The 22677-nt window shown below is 40.6% G+C and overlaps 3 protein-coding genes across 3 annotated transcripts; 2 read left to right on the forward strand and 1 right to left on the reverse strand.

Moving 5' to 3' along the window:
- Positions 1 to 872: 872 nt before the first annotated feature.
- Positions 873 to 10963, forward strand: rbm25b (RNA binding motif protein 25b). Its single transcript, XM_079214815.1, has 17 exons — positions 873 to 887; positions 1425 to 1525; positions 1811 to 2022; positions 2253 to 2310; positions 2513 to 2673; positions 2846 to 3028; positions 3135 to 3218; positions 5660 to 5943; positions 6433 to 6544; positions 6825 to 6914; positions 7101 to 7174; positions 7306 to 7456; positions 7676 to 8102; positions 8758 to 9053; positions 9167 to 9265; positions 9358 to 9405; positions 10108 to 10963. Exons 2-17 carry the CDS (start codon positions 1447 to 1449, stop codon positions 10198 to 10200), a joined length of 2451 nt encoding a protein of 816 aa, XP_079070941.1. The 5' UTR covers positions 873 to 887; positions 1425 to 1446; the 3' UTR covers positions 10201 to 10963.
- A 1375-nt stretch (positions 10964 to 12338) lies between these two features.
- Positions 12339 to 18979, reverse strand: eif2s1b (eukaryotic translation initiation factor 2, subunit 1 alpha b). The gene is made up of 8 exons (XM_079215297.1): positions 18839 to 18979; positions 17180 to 17422; positions 15678 to 15757; positions 15324 to 15475; positions 15095 to 15201; positions 13772 to 13869; positions 13457 to 13600; positions 12339 to 12939 (listed from the first exon to the last, which is right to left on the reverse strand). The coding sequence occupies exons 2-8, from the start codon at positions 17418 to 17420 to the stop codon at positions 12814 to 12816; spliced, it is 948 nt and encodes a 315-aa protein (XP_079071423.1). The 5' UTR covers positions 17421 to 17422; positions 18839 to 18979; the 3' UTR covers positions 12339 to 12813.
- A 115-nt stretch (positions 18980 to 19094) lies between these two features.
- On the forward strand, positions 19095 to 22056 carry atp6v1d (ATPase H+ transporting V1 subunit D). The gene is made up of 9 exons (XM_079216146.1): positions 19095 to 19299; positions 19913 to 20030; positions 20122 to 20201; positions 20282 to 20349; positions 20444 to 20488; positions 20564 to 20667; positions 20993 to 21059; positions 21155 to 21233; positions 21356 to 22056. Exons 1-9 carry the CDS (start codon positions 19259 to 19261, stop codon positions 21498 to 21500), a joined length of 747 nt encoding a protein of 248 aa, XP_079072272.1. The 5' UTR covers positions 19095 to 19258; the 3' UTR covers positions 21501 to 22056.
- The last annotated feature ends 621 nt before the right edge of the window (positions 22057 to 22677 follow it).

Consider the following 22677-nt stretch of genomic DNA (forward strand, 5'->3'; position numbering starts at 1 on the left):
GAGGGACTTTTTAATCTGATGGAGGAATATGTTAAACGAGGAGGGGTGTGCTTCGTTTCTTCTAGCACTTTCCACGAAAAAAAAACCCGCCTAAAGTGACGTCACGGCTTGTCAGCCGCAGCCATCGTAGGCCAGCTGCTGTCACAGAGCTACCTACAACAAAAACACCATGGTAACCAACCGCTTTAACGTTCTTTAGTGATTATATACAATAAATACACTAAAGCGATACGTGGTCTGATAATGTGATTTTTCCTACATTTATTAAAATGTCTCACAGAAATATTATCAAAGCGTCCATATAGGCTAATAAAACCGGCGAAATTCTAATTTCAAAGGTAAAATATGTTATTAATGCCCTTAGGCTTTTAATTAATAATCAATAAGTAATATGTGCATCCTTGCACTCAGATGACACATTTGGTATTCATGAGATGTTTATCAGTTCTTTCCTATGCCTCACCTGATCCTAATAAGGGACTTTACGTTTAAAAGTGTTTACGTTTTACGTTTTTAAATTGCAACATGTTTTGGAGGAATTGTTATACAATAGCTAAATTATTATTATCAAATTAAGACATTTTAATTATTGTTATTATTATGACTATAACTATAAAAACAGTACTATTATTATATTGCACATTCATTGTGGTGTTTTTGTTTTTTATAGGCAGTAATGCTCATATTTTCTAACCCCGTCCAGCTGCCATCCCGATTAACAAAACAAGCGCCCCTGTACTCTGCGACGTAGAGCGCGTGCGTCAATGTTTTTGAAGGCCCGTGACTAGCTAGCGTGCTAATCCAACATTCGGGACGTTAGAGATATTTTCCTGATTCATAACCTTGTAAAAGCTGTTTTTATTCCTTCGTACGCCACCTAGTTTTAGGTATGTATATATGTACATGTTCACTTTCATTCCGAGCTCACATTGAGCCCGCTAAAGTGAGTTTTGCTTGTTAGGTAACACCAGCTCTGTCTAATGTTAGCTTAGCTTAGTTGTGCCGGGCAAGGTAGCGTGCTTAATGCTAGTTTCAGCTAAAGTGTTAGCTCGTTGTTTTTGTAACTTAAATAAGGGTTGCGTTAGTAAGTTAAAACACAATAGGTCGTGCTTAAACAAAGCCATAATAAACAAACGTTGGGGCTTAATGATATTAAGTTAGCCAACCATAAGTTAAAGCTTACTCTAAGTAGTGCTACAGTTGGATAGCAAAAGTCCTACATCGATTTTAGATTTGTATGCTCAGCTAATGGCAGTGTTTTCCTCGGTGTTCTCTAACGAAAAGAAGAACACACGCGAGTAATTGTTTTAACCGTATTATTTTATTATGGCTTCACATAGTTTTGATGACTTAATTCAAGTGGGAGTTTAACACATAATGTAATGGTATATGTAGACTGCTAAAGGGAATTATTGTTCCTTCAGGTTGGTCTGAGCTACACCCAGAATGTCCTTTCCCCCTCATTTAAACCGGCCGCTGTTGCCACCTCCTGGGATGCCCCCTCAGTTTGCTGGCTTCCCCTCAGGTAAGCAACCACATGTGCCACCATTAATGTATAGCCTCTTTTCACTTTATCTGCTGCGGGGTTGAACACTGTGTTAAGCGTACTAACTGTTAGTTTTAGAAGGGACACTAGCCGCATTTAGCCTCTCAGATCATGTAGAGGCCTTCAGTGTTGGTAGTTTCAATAAACTACAGATATTGAGCTGCTACTTTCACGCGAAGTATTTGATTCCAGACTGCTTTGTTGATGTGCAATCAATTTACAATTTTAATTTACAAGTTCATGTACATTTACTTTCTGTTGTAGGGACGCCAATGATCCCACTTCATGTCGGCATCATGACTCCCTCTTCTGCAGTAATGATGCCTTCTTTGCAAATGATCAGTAAGCCTGCAATCCATAAAAAGGAAATCCTCAGAGTCCGAGAAAACAATGAGAACAGCGGCCCTACTACCACAGTGTTTGTGGGGAACATATCAGAGAAAGCTTCAGACATGCTGATCAGACAGCTGCTCGCGGTAAGTAAGAGAAAAGGATTTACAAATGTACTCAGGTCACACAGTTATTGAATTTATGTAAAATAAAGAGGAAATCTTTGGAGCATGGTCATATTAATATGATGGAATTTGATTATATAATTGTGTGTGGGCAACCTGCTAAAACTGGATCATGTGCTGTAGCTTCTTTTTTTAAATATTCACTTCTACTTGGGTTTTGAACTCTTCTTCCCTCTGTGCTCATGTTATAGAAATGTGGAATTGTTCTGAGCTGGAAGAGAGTCCAAGGAGCTTCTGGCAAGCTTCAAGGTAATTCATAACACATGCATCACTTTTTATTACATCAGGATATAATCTATAGCTAATTTGGGTTATCAGCTTTAAATTCACAGTTATTTCATCTAAAACCAACCAGAAACAACACAATCATTTATATGTGTCATCCCATGACATTCATGACCATAGATGGAACCTGTTGTCATGTATTTTTTAATTTCAATATCTCTTGCAGCCTTTGGGTTTTGTGAGTACAAGGAACCAGAGTCCACATTGCGATCACTGCGGCTGCTTCATGACCTGCCGATTGGAGAAAAAAATCTTTTGGTAAAGGTGGATGCCAAGACTAAAGCTCAGCTGGACGAGTGGAAGGCCAAGAAAAAGACTACGAATGGGGTACACTTTTGTATTCACTGCGGATGAGGTTTATTAGCGTACTTTTATTAATTGCCTCAGGCTTTTTCCAGATCTCTATATCACTGCCAACATCTCAAATTTGTTATCAGATTCCAATTAAGGTGTATTTATAAAAGTGAAACTGAACTGGGATGTTTTTCTGTACTGGCAGAATAAGAAGGCTGAAGATGGAGATGATGAGGAAGAGGTTCTAGATGAGGAGACGAAGAAGAAGGATCAGATTGTTAAAGGTGCTATTGATGGATTGATGAGGGAATATGCTGCAGAACTCAACGCACCTTCACAGGATGAGGACTCTCAGCGACGGAAGAGGAAAAGGGAGAAAAAAGAAGAGGTATACCAACGTTTCTTTACTCCTTTCTGACTTGTACTGTTCTTCTTTTGGAACTTAAAATCTAAAAGTATTAATTTATTGTTTAATTGGGGTTTCCTTTCTTTAGGACGACCTTAACACTATTGATATGGAGGACGACAAGAGAGACCTGATTTCCAGAGAAATTAGTAAATTTCGAGATACTCACAAGGTAAAGTGGCTCTTTTGATTTTGTAGTTGACATTACAGGTTTTGGACAGCAGCTGCTCACATAGTTCACTCCTAGAGCTTGCACATTTAGTCGACACATTTACAAAGCTTTTGTTGATCTCAGTAACATGCATACTACGCTACAAATTGGCATTCTTTAAAACTTATACCACCAAACATCTTAATTTGCCCCATATTATATGAAATGTTTCATGTTAAATGTTCAAACACCACAAGAAGGCAGATTTGACACCTGTGACCAGCGTAGGGAAACTATAGGTGTGACTATTATAAATCCATTCTTCATTCATCACACAAAAATGCATGGAGACGATGTAAAGTTACTTAAAAGCTAATCTATTCATTAAACCCCACCATTATGATAGTGATCATATGGTGACTAAAGCAAGATGAATCTCAGAGCTTTGGAAAAAGTTGCGAGGATAGGATGTAAGTATCAGCCTTTATTTACTATATACTTATATTGGGCGTCCCCCTCCTGAGGACTTGCATAGGGGCAACTGCACTGCACTTTTGTGTGTGTCGGTCAGGGCTTATGATGATCTTTATTCAGCCAACCATTTGACAATACAAAAGTTCCTCCCAACCCTTGGTTACATTACTGGTGGTGCCTCGAAAGCTTGAGTCGGTGAACCTGTGCGAGTCCTCTGTAAATTATGGTTTGTCTTAATGGTGTTCATGTTGAAGAACAAAGACTCTCGTCAATAACCACTGCAGTGACTTTGGCTGTAGCTTTTATTACGCTAGTGTGGGGGGCGCCCTCTCCACAGCAGCACGCTGATCTGAAGACTGACAAGGTATGTGCTCTCTGTATGTGTGCGTGACGTCTCTCCCTCATCTCTTGCTCTTCGTCTTACTCTCTGTGCCTTATTTTTTTTTTAGAGAGGTTCATGTATATAGTTCAAAACTGTACAGGTTGAACTATAAACAGTCTAAAAAAACAGTCTTGCAACCAGGTCTGAAGATTAAACCAAAAACATGAAAAAAGCAGGACTTCACAAAGAGGATTTTACCATATTGAAGGTGACAATATTTGTTTCTTTTTCCCTTTTACAATTCGTTGCTTTGGCTTTTAAGGATTGCAAAAACAGCTGCTGTAAAAAAAAAAAACACGACAGACTCCAAAGAATAAGATCTGATAGACTTAATTTATTAATCAATCCCTGGTAGACACTCTACAGAGGTAAGTAAAATACTCAAAACAGTTGCAAATTGAACATCTGACATGATTTGCACTTCAGTTAAAGCACATAAGTAATAATATTTAACCTGAGCCAATAGAGTTAAAGGATTGCTGAGGTCCCATCTTCTTTCTCGTGTCATACATTTCCTTCTCTCGAGTTGCATTACACCCGAGGCTTTTAGATACATCTGTGTCTCTTGCAGAATACCAGCTAACTGCCTGTGTGGCTGCATATGACTGATGCTGTTAAGAAATTTGAGTTAATTTTTACTGTTTCACTGTCCCTACTTTACTTTGTAGAACAGTTTTTAATTAGTGCCCTTAAAGTAATGGAAATGGTTCTGCAAGCTTAGTATTTAGTTTCTTTGTATTGAATACTCTAATTATGCATCAGCTTTTGTTTTACATTTATATACAAATTACACCTAAAGTCTTGTGTGTAATGCCCAAAAACACAGCATTGGGATGCATGTATGTCTGTGTTGTTTGAAATGAGTTGCGAGGAGCTGCTGAAGACTTCTGCAGGGGTAAGACCGCTTCTACAATTTAATTTATCTGTACAGAAATAACTGATGTTGATTTCTTGATTACCAAATGCCATGTTACCTATTGAAGTAAAGGTTGTTAGTTTTGATGATGATGCTTAAGCAAGACAGAACCCCATAACGTTTTTACCTTGTATACCGTGTGACCTGCTTTCCTCCCAGGCCTAACTTAAAAGGCTTGTAGGGGCAGCGAACGGCTGAATCCATAGTTCAACACCTGTAAGTCACAAACAACTAGTTCAACAAACGACTGACGCCTGTTTTCTGTCCTTGTTTTCCTTGTTCCTGGAGGAAGACTATTACGGAGAGAAAAAGCATTGTCTTTTGCTGCGCCTTGTTCTTGTTATGAATGCCTCAAAATGAACATGTTCCACAGAGCTTTTTGACCATTGACGTGGTTTCCAGTTACATTCTTGATAAACTGTACACTGTAAACTTAGCCTGCACGTTTTTAAGCAGCAAAGTCCGCCGCATCTGTCTGTGAGGAGGCGCTTTTGATCCGTTCCAGATTTTCCCAGTTAGGATTCCAGCTTCTCTTACAAGCTTTGCACTGATTTAGTATAGGGCATGTTCCTGAATGAAACCTTTCAAAATCTGGAAACTACTTTATTTGTGCACAGTAGAAAATTGACAGCAAAGACTCACTGGATCTTGTGTGGCATTGGATGAACCTGTATGTGTTTTGCTCTGCAGAAACTAGAAGAAGAGAAGGACAAGAGGGAGAAGGAGCGGATGGAGTTTGAGCGGGACCGGAAGGACCGGGAAAAAGAAAGAGAGCGGGAAAGGGAACGACGGGACCGCGAGAGGGAGAAGGAGCGAGAGAGGGAGAAGGAGCGGGAGAGAGACAAAGACAAAGATAAAGACAAAGACAAAGACCGCGACCGCAGGACTAGAGAAAGAGAGCGAGACAGAGGCAGAGACTGGGAGCGGGAGAGGGAGCGAAGTCGTGAAAGGAGTCCCGTACACATCCGATCCAGGTGAAGGGGGAAAAAAAAACTCATATCACAAGTTCAATCAAGTACATCAGAGTGGTACGGTTAACTGATTAACAGAAAACAATATATAGTCACCAACAGTCTAAATAATGTCTTGGCTGCAGTCTTATGGCTGACTGTACAATACCAATTTAGAGGCAAGCCAGAATCTTAGCACTACGATGCAAATTGGTTTTGACATTTTTTTTACAAAAAAATGCTACAAAATAGGCATTGTAGTTTATAGAGACTTAAAGTTGTAGCTTCTGTAAAAACTTCCCATAGCTGCTACCCTACACGGTCACACAGGTGTTTTCACATTGATTGATTTAACCTCTTCTCAGGACCATGTGGGCATACTGTGTGTATATAGACCATGCTTGATCGACATCTTCCCGCCTCTTCTCCAACCTAAACTTTACATGTATGTATATTGCTTCCAATTCAAGATATGAGGATGATATATTCTTAACCTCTTTTCTGTCTTTAAAGGGAGGTCAGTCGAGACAGAGATAAGAAACGAGACCAAGAAGATGAAGAGGAAGCGTATGAACGCCGGAGGCTGGAACGGAAACTCAGAGACAAGGAAGCAGCTTATCAGGAGGTAGGGGAGGTTGGAAGGGTTACCTGGGTCAGAAACCACTGCTCCTAGATCCTAAGTTTCTAAATGTCCATGTATACAATTTTTGGGAACCCCAAGATAACAAATTAAATTGTATATTAAATGCAGTCCAAATGAGACAACTCTGACATATTTTGGCATCAACTTCAAGGGTTTCTTTATCACAGGGGCAAATAAATTAAATAAACATAGTGTGTATTACTCTTTTTGCTTGATGTGATTGAACATTACTGTGGCTTACCTGATACTGTTGTGATGACAGCGTCTAAAAAACTGGGAGCTAAGGGAGAGGAAAAAGGCACGGGATTACGCCAAGGAGGCTGAGAGGGAAGATGAGCGCAGACGAGAAATGGTGAGATTATATTGAATGACCAGCGATGTTCACAGAGGTGTCCTAGTTTACTTTCAATGCTTACTGTACACATTGTCCTCATTTAAGATTCTATGAGTTATTAGTGTCAATGTCTGCTCGTTGGCATAAAAAAAAGAAGGAATATTTATCATCCTTGAGAAATAATGTGGTCCTGTGTTTCTTTAGGTGAAAGAGGGCAAACGGTTGAAAGAGTTCCTTGAAGACTATGATGATGAAAGAGATGACCCCAAGTACTATAGGTGAGCAACATACAAAAATACGCTCCTTAACATGTACAAACATATAAAAAAGATCTGACTTGTAGTTGAAGATGCAATACTGCAGCTATGGCTGTTGTTCTGAAGGCTGTTATTTTTTCTGTAACCTCTAGGGGCAGTGCGCTGCAGAAGCGTCTCAGAGACCGGGAGAAGGAGATGGAGGCAGACGAGCGTGACAGGAAGAGAGAGAAGGAGGAGCTGGAGGAGATCAGACAGAGGCTGTTAGACGAGGGACATCCAGACCCAGACGCAGAGCTACGCAGGGTAGGCTTGTCCTAAATAATAATGTCTGTGTGTTTGCCTGTACATTTGTGGTGAGTATGCATGCAGTCTGTTGTCTTTGTGAAGGTCACTTTATCATCAGAGTCTCTCCGCATCTCTGCACATCTGGGGTTTCCAGCTTTCATTGTCTGTTGACCTTCTTTTCTCTAAAACCCTGATTGAGTGTTAATCTTCTGCATATCTGACCTCTTATTGGTCTAGATGGAAGAGGAAGAGGAGGAGCGTCTGAGACGACCTCCTATCATCCCAGAGCCAGAGCCACAGCCGGAGATCAAGGAGGAACGGGAACGCCACAGGGGCTCAAGAGACCATCGGGACCGGAGACAGGAACAGGACAAACCAGAACCTCGGTCACGGCCTGCCCCCCCCTCAGATGACGAGGTTGAGGAGGGCGAGGAAGAAGATTATGACAATGATGAAGATAACCCTGACATAAAACCTTGCTTGAAGCCCACAATGCGGCCAATCACAGCAGCGCCATCACTGTCGTCGGCCAGTGGCGGCGCGTCCCCCAACTCGCCCGGGGAAGAGTCGCCCTGCGGCATCATCATCCCCCACGAGAACTCGCCCCCAGAGGCCCTGCCGCAGGAGGAGAACCGGCCAAAGATTGGTCTCAGTCTCAAAATGGGTGAGTCTAAAATAAGTGTGTTCTCATTGTGACATGGACAGACATGGAGCACTCACAGAGAGAGCTAAAGTTAGTCAATAGACTGACATTTTATCCACAACAATTTTGATACTTAATTAATTCACTTCTCTGCCTACCTAAGTCGCTGCCAAACAATTGCATGTTTAAGCTTCTTAAATGTGGGTATTGGCTGCTTTTCTCTATTTAACAATGTTGTAATGATTTGCAAAATGAGTTTGACCTAAATTACAATGGACATTTTTGACTTATTTATAGACAAAATTAAGATTAATTGAATAATCAAGAAAATAACTGGTAGATTAATCTGTTGCAGCCCTACTTGCAGACTTTTATTGCGAATTCTTGTCAGTGGTGACATTGTAAACAGCAATGGTACACTGAAGTTAAACTACCATAATATTGCCTGATTCCCCTCGACAACACGTGTAATAATTCTGTTTTAAAATTAAGTAATTCTCATTCCACACATGAGATATTAAGATTCAGTCTGGATAATGTGGAAAAAACTTTTACTGAAGGGATAGATGGGGGCAGATGTAGGAAAAGTGACTGTACATTTTGTAAGCCACAGAAAACTTTGATTGAACTTTATAATTTGTAAAACTGTATTCATGAAGCTCCTCATGCTCTCCAGGTGCCTCAGGAAGCCCCAGTCAACCCAACGCAAGTAAGAGGAAGAAGTTGCCCGGGGACAGCGTCTTCGACAAGTTTGATGACGAAGAGACCGGCGAACAGCCTCGCAAGCGGAAGCTGGTGCCCCTGGATTACGACGACGACAAGAGCCTCGGGGTGGACGGGGCTGGGCTCTCCAGCATAAAAGGGGACAACACGGAGGAGAAACGTGCACACATCAAGACCCTGATAGAAAAAATTCCCACAGCAAAGCCTGAGTTGTTCTCATACCCGCTGGACTGGACTATGGTCGACACGGTGAGCAGAGAAGGATCACATTTGAACACATCTGCCTCTTGATTTCCTCAGTTCGACTCTGTAAGTCACTTAGTAGAACTGGATGTTAACGCCACTTCTCTTGTCCTGTTTAGACGTTAATGGAGCGACGCGTTCGGCCCTGGATCAATAAAAAGATTATCGAGTACATCGGAGAGGAAGAGGCAACGTTGGTGGACTTTGTCTGCACCAAGGTATTGATCATGTGATGTCTATGCAGGGGACTTTATTTGCACTTTGCGAAGAAGTGAAACATGATCTGATCCTGATGTTTTGTCTCTCCCAGGTGATGGCTCACAGCATGCCACAGAGTATCCTGGATGATGTTGCTATGGTGAGTAATGTAACGGATGAGTCCCTTACAGAGTTCCCACGGATCCTTAAAATAATGTTTTAAGGCATTGAATTCAGCAATCTAAAAAGAAGGCCTTTATTAGCATTAAATGTTTGAAAACAATCTTTCAAAACTCCTAATACAGTAAGATAAATAAATGTTTATTTCTTACGTTGTAATTTAAAATGTGACTCTGTGAGAAAATGTCAATCATACAAGTCCAGTGAGGGAGGAGGAGACCTGGAACAGGTTCAATGTTCCTTGACACTCTGAGTGGCATTGAAGTCCTAAATCCAACTTGTCTTAAGCTTTAGGCTGCTAAAAATGGAGAAAATCCAATATCTTGATATTTCTGACCAAATATATCTATTTCCACAATATAGTAGGGTTGATCATTGGTGCTTGGTGCATTGGTGGGAACGCTTATGCCATATTATATCTCAAATCTATGGTGATATCTAGTCTCTCACCACGATATCAATATAATATCTATATATTGCCCAGCCTTTACCTTAATGAAAATGAATGTCTTTAAAATGAGCTATAACCTCAGATTTACTATTCTTTTAATTGTTATGCATTAATTCGATAGTGAAGAGACGACAGGGAATGAGGGAAAGAGAGATGTGACAAAGGTCCCTCCTTTCTCCTTTCTTCTTCTTCATGTACAATGTACAATTTCCTTTTTCTCTTCTGCTTAAGGTTCTTGATGAAGAGGCGGAAGTCTTCATCGTGAAGATGTGGAGACTACTCATTTATGAAACCGAAGCTAAGAAGATTGGACTGGCGAAATAAGCAAAATCACTGAATGAAGATCAATTCTTTTCTTTTCATACATGGTGTAAAATAGTGTAGCGCAATTATGTCGCCCCCAAAAAAGTGACGTGCGTCCATACTAGTCCAGACTGTAACTGCAGATTCTGCTCATTCTCACATTAGGGCCGGTTGTTCAGGTTTATTTTCCTCCCCTCTCTGTTTGCAGGTGCTGACTGTCTGTGTGCTTTTGTGTATATACAGTACGTAATTATTTGACTGATGAAATAATTCTCAGACGATACTGTTGACTGGCACCCAGGACCATTGTGGCGTTGCCAGAAAAGGTCTCTTGGTTCTATAATTTTATTTGTATACATGCCAACACACTTTTTGGGATGAGTCATGTGTAGGATTGTTAAAAGCAATCAAGTCTCAAAGGTATGTTTTTTTTTTTATAAATTAGACTTTAGTGTATACATAACTACAACAAAGATTGTGATCTTTTATTAGGATTATTTATATTGGGTTTTTCGATACAACTCTAATTAATTTCTTTGAGTTAATTGATTCAGATTTATCCCCTTTATTTTTCCTTATCACATTCTTGATAATTTTTTTGGCAAGTAGACCACTTCAAAGAGCACCTGGTTATATTTTGACATGACACACACACACACACACACACACACACACACAACCACTATTAGAAAATCTGCTAAGAACGGGAGAAAAAAATTATAGGAAGTTCAAGATGCTCTCCATTTGTTTTTTGTATTGTGAACATTTGAATAAAATTGATTTTTTATAACGGTTTGTGAACCACCAATTGATTTTTTTTCACTACCCACATTAGTTTTTTTCACAAATAACTGCTCTAGAGTTTGAGTTTGCTACAGTTATATGGCAAAAAGTTCTTTTGCCAACATTTAATAAATAATTCTTAAATTGCATATTTAAAACTGTTAACTCAGGGTGTCCATTGGGTCTTAAAGGGTGCTACAGGTTGATAAATCAATTTAATAAGCCCTTAAGTCCTGACTGACATTTTCCAAGGTATTACATATTGCATCTTTATTTTGATGTATGATTGTTCTAAGAGGTCGTACGCTGGTTTGCATGAATCAAGTCAGTGTAAGTGCGTAGATTCAAGACAAACTATGGAAAAAGACAGAAATATAAATACTCTATCGTCGTTATGGGAATGCACGTACACCTGGTTCCGTTTCTCATCTCAATCGTTGTGGAGCTCGGCTCGACCTCGCTTCCTCTCCAACAGGTCGCCAGGAATAATGTAGAAAAATGGCCTAAACCGGTTTGCAATAAAATGTGTTCCTGCTCCGCCACTCACTAGATCCGTTAATGTCCAGTTTCACCGGCTGTGTCGAATCGCTGAGGTTCTCTAGTCTCAGCGACACATGTTGATGAAGTTATGCCATTTGACCGTTTGTCATTTTTAATTCCATACTATGTTATACCATATCACAGTATGACTTTTTTCATGACGTTTTAATTTGCCTTCCAATACCGTGACTTTGTTTGACCTACAAAGACATTTCATTGAGATTGAGTTTTTTTTCCCCCTTTATTAGAGCAGATGGAGAATGCCAGGAAACTGGTAGGAGCTACATAGATACTATGACATTTCTTGGCGTGCTTTATTTTGTTTTTAGTTTTTTCAACATGCTTTATTTTTGAAAGATTATACTATGACTATTTCATGACTTTATGGCAAAATATATTATGGCCTACAAAGTCTACTTTTTTAATGAAATTTGACTTTTAATGCCATAATAACCTATGACATTTTCACAAATTGTGTCATGCCATACTATACTGACATTTTTGTAACACTTTCATGTCATATTTGATCCGTTTTTATTTTTTAAGAAATATTATGAAAGATGGTTTTATACACGCACTTGCTTATATAAGTTTCTGGCGTAACAGAAGATATTCTAGACAGCTTCTCTATATCCTATCGTCTGTCCTTTAGTTTACCCAATTAAGACTTTGAGGGATAGCCGATCACAATCACTTTCAAGCTTTGTAGAGGGAGAACCTCATTGTTTAGTGCTTAAATACAAAAGGAACACGATCCTTAAATTAAACCGGTGAGGTGTGCCAGTTCATTCAATCTTCTCACAGCAGCTGAAAAAGACACATCAAGATCAAAACTTCCAGAACTTTATTGATGCCATGTGAGCTAAACAAGAGCAGGTCTTGCCAGTAAAAACCCTCTAAACTGGAAGAAAACGGCACATGATGTCACAACTGAGCGGTGTCAAGACTGACGAGCCGATGCGCTTCCCCTTTAAATCATTCACGTCCAGGTACCAGCCAGATGAAGACACTGGGCTCCTAAGCAAGAGGTAAGTGAAGGCCACTGCTCGTAAACAGCTTTTCATATTTTAGAGCTATTTTTTCAGTCATTTAAAAAAGAAACTATATTGTTGTTTAATTTGTAATTTAACTTTTCTTCAATATCTGCATAGGAAGACAGCTTTTTGTGGAACCATCTTCTGAAAACAAACCTTGCGAGAGAACAAACCGGGACGTTTGCCAATGAACTATAAACGCCAGTTAATGTTTGCAATGTGAAAGTTAACATCTGTTGGACTGGGTGACTGTGGGCAGATCCTGCCAGGACCAAGTCTAGTCCTCCGCTTTGGCCTCCATCTCCTCTGCGTCGTCATCTCCGTCCACCTCTGCGTTCTCTCGCTCAAGCCTCTCCAGCTGCCGGGCGAGCTCCGTTTCATCCGTGTCCGTCACCACCTTGGGCTGAAAAATAAGAATAAAAAGCAGTTACATGTCTAAACAGACCGTTTTTGTGGTTGTATTTTGGCCCCTTCATAGCAGAAAAAAATGTAATCTGAGATTGGTAGGTAAAGAAAAACCCAAATTAGATAATTTTACAAGTAAAAAGGAAATAATATGAGAATAAAGTTCCTATATTGGAGAAATATAGTCAGAAATGTCCAAACCGCAGTACTGATACTCTGTTGTAATTAAATGATCAAAATATCCTTAAATCCTTCAGATTGATCATAAAAATACAAAATAACCAAATCTAAAGATACAGGCGTTTCATTGGATGAGAAAAGGGATGAACAACTGTAATCTGAAAAGTATCTAGATGAAGTAAATTACATAACTTGAGTACAGGACAACCATTGCTCATTGTACACCCCAGCCTAACTACGGACACTTTAGAAAATGTTCAACTGTATGTAATAAAAGAAAGCCACAAAAAGGACATGGGAGGACTTCTTCGCACAAAGGAAGTGAAGTCACTCACCTCCATCTGGATGTTAAAGACGCCTCTCTTCTCCTCAATCTTCTCCTTGATAGCAGCCATGGCCTGGTTGAGGACAGACAAGCCCTCTGTGCGCTCCAGAGTGGTCGTTGTCATCACGTAGCGAGGAGGAGCGATCAGGTTGATCTGCCGAGAAGACGACCACGTTTGTCTTGTTAACGCTGCATCACGTGGCATTACCCGTTCTCGCGGTGTACCCGTTCTCACCGGCTGCTTTAGTGTAGTCTAAACAGCAGCGAACAAAGTCTCCCCATTCAGCATCAGTGTACAAATATGTGGCTGACGTGGCAATAATACCTTGATGGGCATGACCTCTGTGGAGCAGCCAAGCCCGGCCCTCAGTGCTTCCTTCACGGCATCGATGCCCTCGTAGCCGTAGCACGCCACCTCAATGTCTGCAGGTGGGAGACAAAAATAAAGATGAACACAAAGTGTAGTTGTAGGTCACATCTTCAACATGTTACTTCATTTTCTCCGTCCAACTGAGAGTCACGATACAGCTGGAATAAACTTCAGTATATTAGAGCATATTGCTACTCCTGTGGCTGAAGCGGTAAAACATTATACAACGGGACAAACATGGGCTGTTGTCACAGTTATTTGCTTTGTGTGCGAGAGTTAAAAATACGGACAACAGGACTCTATCTGGGGTTTTGTGCACCTTGAGTATATATATTAATTGTTAATAAATCATATTTTTTCATTTGTTTAAAGCTAACAGCAGAGGGCATTTTTCAGTTAGAAAAACATACCATGCATCAGTTATATGTTAAATACAATTTTTAAATCTGTATATAATACTTATTATAATGCTGTCCTCGTCCCTTTAAAAAGTGATTGTAATTAAGCAATAAGGTACGTGAGGCAGTACTGTGTCATGCAATAATGTACTGTTCAAGGGAGTTGTTAGGCCCGACGTGCATAGCAACCGCCATACACGTACGGGACCTGGTCGGTTGGAAGCAGGTGGAGGATGACGCGCAGCCACCGATGTAAAGAAGTGCTCTCGCTGCTTCTGTCCGTCTTTTCTCCGTCATTTTTCTCCTCCATGATGTTTAGAGAACTTGCCTCGCGTCGGGAAATGACCGACGTTATCTCTCACTAGAAATTATCACGATTTTGTGGTCAAACCCTTTTCATTCCTCATCTCATTTTAGGGAGGAAGTGACGTTGTGTTGTCGTTCGTTATGCTAGTGTGGGGGATGCTACGTGAGCTTGGTAGCTGTTCCATTTGGGCTAACGTTACTGTTAGCGAAGAGCCCCGTTGCAATACTGTGAACACTCAAGCAATACACCTGCAAGTTAAGGAAACCAACGTCTGCGAGTTGTTACTGCGGACGTTACAATATCAAAGTTTACACGAACATGTTTGGTAACTGTCAAGCTTGAAATGACAACTAACGGTCGCGCAATTTAAATCTACCTGTTGTTTTTAAGTGCGCACTGATATGGAACGCTCTAAATGTAAACAGGCTGTACAGTACTTTATGGCTGAATAAAGTACACCTCGTGACTCACTCAACTAAGCAGAATGCTTGATTTGATCTACCCGTATTATAATAAACAATAATGAAACCGGTATCATATTGTGAAGCTCTCAGACGTTACATCTCTAGTTACCTGCTCGGATTTTGACGGCCTGTGGAGTGAGTCGCCTGTTGATGTTATCAATGAGCACATTCTTCTCCTCCTCTGTTAAGTCCAGGCAATCCAGAATAGCAGGGTCTCTAGTGCAGGTAAAATTATCACAATTTGATTTGGGCTCATCAAATTAAACATGGCTTGCATGCAGCGAGGACACTTTCCTGACTAGTAGCCTCACGCCAACGTGCTTAAAGCGGCTACTTACGATACAGCCTGTTTGAAGACATCGTACGCTCCGTATCCGGGCCTCTTGTATTTCTCATCGAACACCCAGGCGGTGCGCTGGTAGAAGCTCTCCAGCTGCTCGTCCTTACTGTATTCCAGCACCTCCGCAACGTGCCGCAGGATGCTGTACACCTACAGACACAACAGCCGCATAATCAGAAAGAGCAACGAAAAATAAAGACTTAAGAGTAATCCAGAAATGTATGAAACTTTGTCATGCATGTACAATTCACTTAACAACGCTGAACACAAATGTTCGCAATCATCTCAGTAATCGATTAAAAAAAAAGAAGAAAAAAAAAAAGGTACAATCCTGAGGCCAAACTTGACTTACAGTTTTGGATTTGGTGAATTTATCTTCACACTTGATGGCCTCCTCTGGTGAAACTCTTCTTTTTGATAAATCAATGTATCCTAAAGACAAAGCAATTTAAAAGCACTATTAAATACATTCAAATAACCGCAATAAATAAAATAATCATATATTTTATGGAGCGCAGAGCAACGTTTTGTTGAGCAGGCACATGGAGAAAGGAGATGTGTGGCATCAGATCCATGGAAAAGAGACGGCAAACTGGTTTGTATTTAAAATTGACTTATGCTGATTAATGGGGCGCAGCAGGCAGACATGAAGCTCCACCAGAAACGTCTCTAAATGCACAGCAGGGCCCATATTCAAGGGAATTTTTTTGTTCTGATAGTAAGTTAGTTACAAACGCCTTAACAGTGGAGAAGGAAAAAAAAAAAAAAAAAAAACAGGGGCTTAGCCTCTCTACATGAACACGAAGGGTAGCAGAGGACAGACAGGTGAAGTGGAGATGATGTCGTCATTACCGGTTACAAACAGTCGTGTAGTGAGTGGCATGCTAACGTGCTTACAAATATGGTGTTTTTTAGCCGAGCTAGACGACAGCATATTCCGTTAAAACAGATCGGTGGTGTTGTTTTGCCCTCATTGTTCTCTGCTGGAAGTGACGTAACGTAGCTCCGGTGTGATTTATTTGGAGTGAGCACTGAGCAGTGCTCCATTTAAAAACAAAAAACCTTTTAAATCCTACATTGCTGGTTGGCAACTGGCCATACATTACACACATATGTTTTGTTTTAATGAAAACTCTACTCCTGGCATTTGCACCAGGTGCTCTTTGCCACTGTTGTTGAAGATGGAAATAACAGGAGCAACAGGCTTTAAAACCAGCTTTGAAAGTGACTTGTTTTCTTTCTTTTTAAAGAAATGCTGGTACGTTATGCCAACTTGAGAAATGGTTCATGTGGATTTGGGGAAGTAACTGATACATATTTAAAGTAGAGTAAGCGTATACCCCCTCACTTTGCACTGAAACGGATGTACTTAAATATATACAAATAGAGGCATGTGTCAACGAAAGAGACACCAAAAAATGGGCAATTATGACAGACATTTTAGGGAAAATGAGTCTTTGGTTAAATTGAAAAAGAAATGGATGACTGGATTATTGATAATGGACTGATAATCATTGATTATGTCATTACTTAGAGACCTGGAAGGTATTATACCAACCCCACCATATTCTATTTATACGTTTAGTATACAAGTGTCACTGCATCAAGGAACAAAACAAATTTACTACTCTAGTGGCCGAAGGTAAAGAAGAGTTTTTGCAGAAGAGAGGGAACAGTTGGCAACTATTTTTCCAGTTTTATCTTGTCAGTATATAAATGAAAGTTATCTCTGTGGTTGGGTCAATTTAACTGCCACTTTTGGCGGTGGCAGCCAAGCCTTACACAAGGGCCTAGATCCAACACACAGCACCATTGACATTCACCTCTGGTGGTTAATGCTCTCCCTGCACTCACCCTTCTCTTTGTCTACTCGAATGACGACCACGCATTCATTGCGGCCTATGCGGATGAGCTTGTTGATGGAGCGGATACGTCGACGTGACAGCTCGCTCAGGAGGATCATGCCCTCGATGTTGTTGTACTCCAAGAGGCTGACGTACGCGCCCATCTCGGCGATGGACCGCACGTTCACCATCACAACATCCTCTACCTCTGGGAACCGGTGCTGGTAAAATCGGCAGCTGAGCCCCGGCATCGCTGAGAGGATAGAAACAAAAATGAGAGACGGGGGTTAAACATTTGAAGCTCGCAACTCCTCCTAAATGAGATGTGCCAACTGAAACTAAATATTCAGCCTGTGAAGAACAGTAGATTAATGGAGGGAGTTTTCTAAAGTTTGAGAAAATCGCCCTGATGAGGCCATAGTGGTCATTGTTTAGATGTTAGTGTTACCCGTCACAAACAGAGTATGTGAGTATTTACCAGGAAAGAAGAACAAATATATATATATATTTCCAGTTGAATGAAAGGAATTGCTGACCGTAACTAGAAACTAAAAGTTAGGATATCTCCTCTGCCGCTTCGGCTTTGACAGGATATTGGACAGAGGAGCACTGCTGAATTACTGAGCACAACTCTTAATATATTTAATGATACGTTTTTTTTCTACATCTTTAAATTTCACGATGAGGCCCGAATCTTTGATGGGGAAGATATTACCTAGTTTAAAAGAAAAAAAAAGGAGTCACAATAAGATGATTGGGAACCACTAAGGCCACAGAAAGCAAACAATGCATTAACACTGACATGTAAAACTAATCCTGGTCATTAACTGGAGTTCAAAGGTCCACTGCAACGTCATCAATTAATCAGAATCAGAACTGTTTATTGCAAAATACGTTACACATACAAGGATGTCTCGGCAGATCAAGGTTAGATTAAATAACTTCTAACATTCATTAAAGCACGCTGAACAACAGCTCTACTAAGGCTATTAAGTACATCTTTCGTGGAAATACTTAAGTAATTTTAGGAGGTTTTAATTTGTGATGCAATTAAACTTGCTCGCTTTATGTTTTTAACATTCAGCCCAATTTAGTCACACTGATACAACTTGGGTAACGTAGACAAAACAAGAGAAACACTGAATATTCAAACGCATTTAAATGGCATGGTGTTCATTATATTCCTGGGTGTTTCTTATTTTCCCTTTAAAAAGTAAAATAACCGAATAAAGACTAGGGAAATAATCCCAAAGCAACTAGATGAAGATGAAGCGGGATTAAATGAGCAGCATTGTAGGATCGAGCCATTATATTACACATTATTAGTCTTTGAATGGGATGATGCAACGCAGACCAAGGAGAAGCACTTTAATTCGCCAACATGAACAGAAATAAGAAAGACCCCCGCTTTAAAACGATTGCAGCGAATTAACAGCGACTACAACTCGTAAAAACCATGGAGTTAAATACCAGAAGACGAGAATCCAAGTTACAGACAGTTACTTTAACACACGTTAGCTTGGTGGCTAATAACCCGGTTCACAACTCACATGCGGCACATGTACCGCTGTCGAGGCTGGCGTCCAGCTAGGTAGCTAGCTAGCCAGCTAGCATCTCCGTGTGCTCCCCCTTCCCCGGTAAAAAACGTCTTTATTAAAATAAAACTCACCTGTGTCATATGGTTACAGAACTATGGACGTGAATGTTCTGTATTGTACGTGTTTAAATGTCCGATTGTATTTCCTTCGGGGGGTTTTCAATGAACGACTCGGGCCCGCTAGCTCACATTCACGGGTGTGCTAATTTCTCGACCCGGAAAAGATCGTCACGGCTCGTCGTCTCGCGCATGTGCAGAACGCGTTCGGTTCAGTCACATGATCAGAGGCCAGCTGACTGTCACGGAGAGAGAGAGAGGCAAGATCACGACCATCGCACTCGACCACGGCTTCAAATCCTTCACAAAAAACAACGGGTTTTCTGTGATATGTGTCTAGTTTATTGAGATAGAACACAAGCTAACGTTTCAGTGTCTGTTTTAGGAAAAGGTCAGTAAAAGGAAAACTATAATCATCGACCAAAGGACGCGAAGATGTCTGGAAAAGACAGGCTCGACGTTTTCCCCTCCAGAATGTAAGCAGCTTGTTTGCTAGCTAGTTGCTAACCTACTGTCTCATAGCCATATGTTATTATTCTGTTTTGTTACTGTATTACGTCACAGTCTCTAATGTAGACTATGCATATCGTCTCACTTCTATATCAGTGTCACTTCTATATCAGTGTTAGGTTACTGTTTAAAAGAGGAAGAGTCCGTTTTTTGTCATGTGACGTTTCTAGCATCATCCTAGTGTGAGCTGTCAGTCTGACACACACACACACACACACACACACACACACACACACACACACACACACACACACACACACACACACACACAGTAAATTATTGACTGTAAAACTGTGTAACCTACTGATCTGCGGAGCTCCCTGTGTTGTCCGAGGGGGTTCATCAGCACCACTCATGTAGACGAAGGATCCTGATGTGAGATTGCATGTTTGTGGCTTATAAAATAAAACACCAAGAAATAGCTAGACAGCTAGAGTAACAGTCTATGTTTTCTTTACCCATGTGTGTGAAAGAATGTACACAACCTCTGGAAATATTTTAATCCTGTACACGCATAATTTAATTGGTGAGATTTCAAATGCAGCATTCAAAGTGTTTGTGTTTTGTTTTGGCTTGCAGGGTTCAGACCATCATGAAGGCTCGGCTCAAAGGGGCGCAGACCGGCCGCAACCTGCTCAAAAAGAAGTCTGATGCCCTCTCCATGCGCTTCCGTCAGATCCTCCGCAAAATTATCGAAGTCAGTCAACAATGATTGTTTTCCTTGCATCCGTTTCTTTGAGTACTCTTAATAGTTTTCTGAATGAGGACTTCTTCTCTCTTTCCCCCAGACTAAGACTAAGATGGGAGAGGTGATGAGAGAAGCGGCCTTCTCCTTGGCTGAAGCCAAATTTACAGCCGGAGACTTCAGGTAAAAATTCCAGAACGATCCTGTGATGTAGCGTTAAGTTAAGGTGCATCTGTAACTCACATCTGTAATTCTTTCCACAGCGCAACTATAATCCAGAATGTCAACAAAGCCCAGGTGAAAGTCCGTGCCAAGAAAGACAACGTGGCAGGTTAGTCTAAACATATCAGCATTGACTGTTGGTAAAACAAGTCTTTATATGCTTCATTTGACATACAAGTTGTACATTTTCTTCTTTCTTTTAGGTGTCACCCTTCCAGTTTTTGAACACTACCAAGAAGGCGGGGACAGTAAGTAATGTTTAGATAATATTTGTTTTTGTGACGAGTAAATGAGAGCGTTCTCACCCTCCCAGTGTCTTTCAGGTTATGAGCTGACTGGTCTGTCTCGGGGAGGAGAGCAGCTCTCCAGGTTGAAGAGGAACTATGCCAGAGCTGTTGAGCTGCTGGTGGAGTTGGCCTCCTTACAGGTAGGGGGCGCTGTTACAAATATGCTGAGGTCAATTCAGCTTAGTTGTACGACTTCTCACGTGAAATGAAGAATGGTGGAATAAAGAATAAACTACCAAACAGCATAACGTTATTAAAATGACCTTCACCTCAACTAACAAAGATTGAAATGCTGCTAACATGTTAATGCATCAATAATAATAATGAACCAATTGCCTTTCAAAGTGCGAAATCATCACTCAAATTGAAATGTTATACATACTGTTATATGTTATATACTGTTATAAAAATGACTGCAAAATTGTGATTGAGATATTCTGACAGGTTTCCCCTTTCTGTCCGTAGACATCTTTTGTCACTCTGGATGAAGCCATAAAGATTACCAACCGCCGTGTAAACGCTATTGAGCACGGTAAATTCACACTTAACATGCAATTGTTGCCTTTTTCTCAAAGAATTAAGGACCAAGACAGTTGAGTTAAAGCTCATCTTTATCCCACTTTGCAGTGATTATTCCCCGGATCGAACGCACCCTCACCTACATCATCACAGAGCTGGATGAGAGAGAACGAGAGGAGTTCTACAGGTGAAAACCTTTTCTAGCAGTCAAAGAAATCCCTTTTCGTCATTTTTTTCAAACTGAAACTACTTATTCTTTCGAACCTTCTACTTTTGTCATAACGCTGAAACTATTTTCTCCTCTGCCAGGTTGAAGAAAATCCAGGAGAAGAAGAAGCAGCTCAGGGAGAGGACAGAATTAGAGATTGCCGCCCGTCTGGCTAAACTGGGTCCCATCGCAGAGCCCACCAACATGATGATGGAGGAGACGGATGAAGACATGCTGTTCGAGTGAAGCGCTCTCAAGGCGGACCAGTCACCGACTTCACATGATATCCTATTTATTCTGTGCCTCTCAGGCCATGTCTATGTCTTCTCATGCAGCTGATGAAAGTTGTTTTCTGTGTACTCGTCTGTGATGATTTGTTCTGTTGCTTCAGTGCTGGAAGGTACCGTGTGTTTCCAGATTTCGTTCCTGTACAGAACCAAGGTTTCATCTCACTGGGCTGTTTTACCCTCAAGGGAGTCAGTTCACGTTTCACTGTTCACCAATCAATAACGATATTAGTAGGTTGACACATGGTTTGCGAGTGGAATTAAAGGAGCATTCGATGTGAGTAACTGATTAACTTGTAGATATTTCAAGCTCCTCACATCATTCAAAGCCATTGCATGATGTGAAGCGTACAGTTGTTGTAGATTTCAAAGTGTGTGAGTCTGTGTTGTGGAGGTTGGCGTTACCTCATTCGAGGATGTTTACCATTGAGCCAGAAAACCCTAAAAGTGGCCCTGCTGTAAAACTTGTAAGTCAACAAACCCCAAACTTCATTCAAATAAATATGTTATCAGTATCCAACCATTTCCGAGATTTCTTGTAAAAGATTAGAGCAGTTTTTCCATCTCTTTTGCACTAATTTAGAAGTTTTTTAGTTCCGTATGTAAAGTAAAAGAGGACTGGGTAACACTGCAAGATCAAATTTCTTTCAACACGTGCTCGGAAACATTTTGTGCAAGTGTTTAGGAGCAAGATGCGGAATGACAGCCATCTTGCATGAGAATGCTACGTTTAACACGTTATTTTTAGTTACTGTAGGACCCTGCAAAGTTGAATTGGTGCACATTTGTGTTGTAACACCAATATTACCAACTGATTTAAAATGTTCTCCAATTTAGGATTATAAGACAAGTGAAATCAACGCATCAGTGTGTATATCACTTTCACATATGTATCTGATTTTATTGACACTTTTCCAGAGTTGTGCTTATGCTTCAATAAGAAGCAAAACCATATGTGTTGGAGTTACACTAACCGATAAGCTGTTTGATTCAGACAATACTGGTGGAAACTATTACAGGAGTACTTTGCAGCAAGATATACTGATAGTAATGATTACCAGCTAGAGACAATACCATAGATTTGAGGTCTATTATCACAGCGTAAATGAGACATGAAACTACAAACAATAATACTG

Source organism: Taurulus bubalis (assembly GCF_910589615.1).
Source record: "Taurulus bubalis genome assembly, chromosome: 3".
Classification (NCBI taxonomy): domain Eukaryota; kingdom Metazoa; phylum Chordata; class Actinopteri; order Perciformes; family Cottidae; genus Taurulus; species Taurulus bubalis.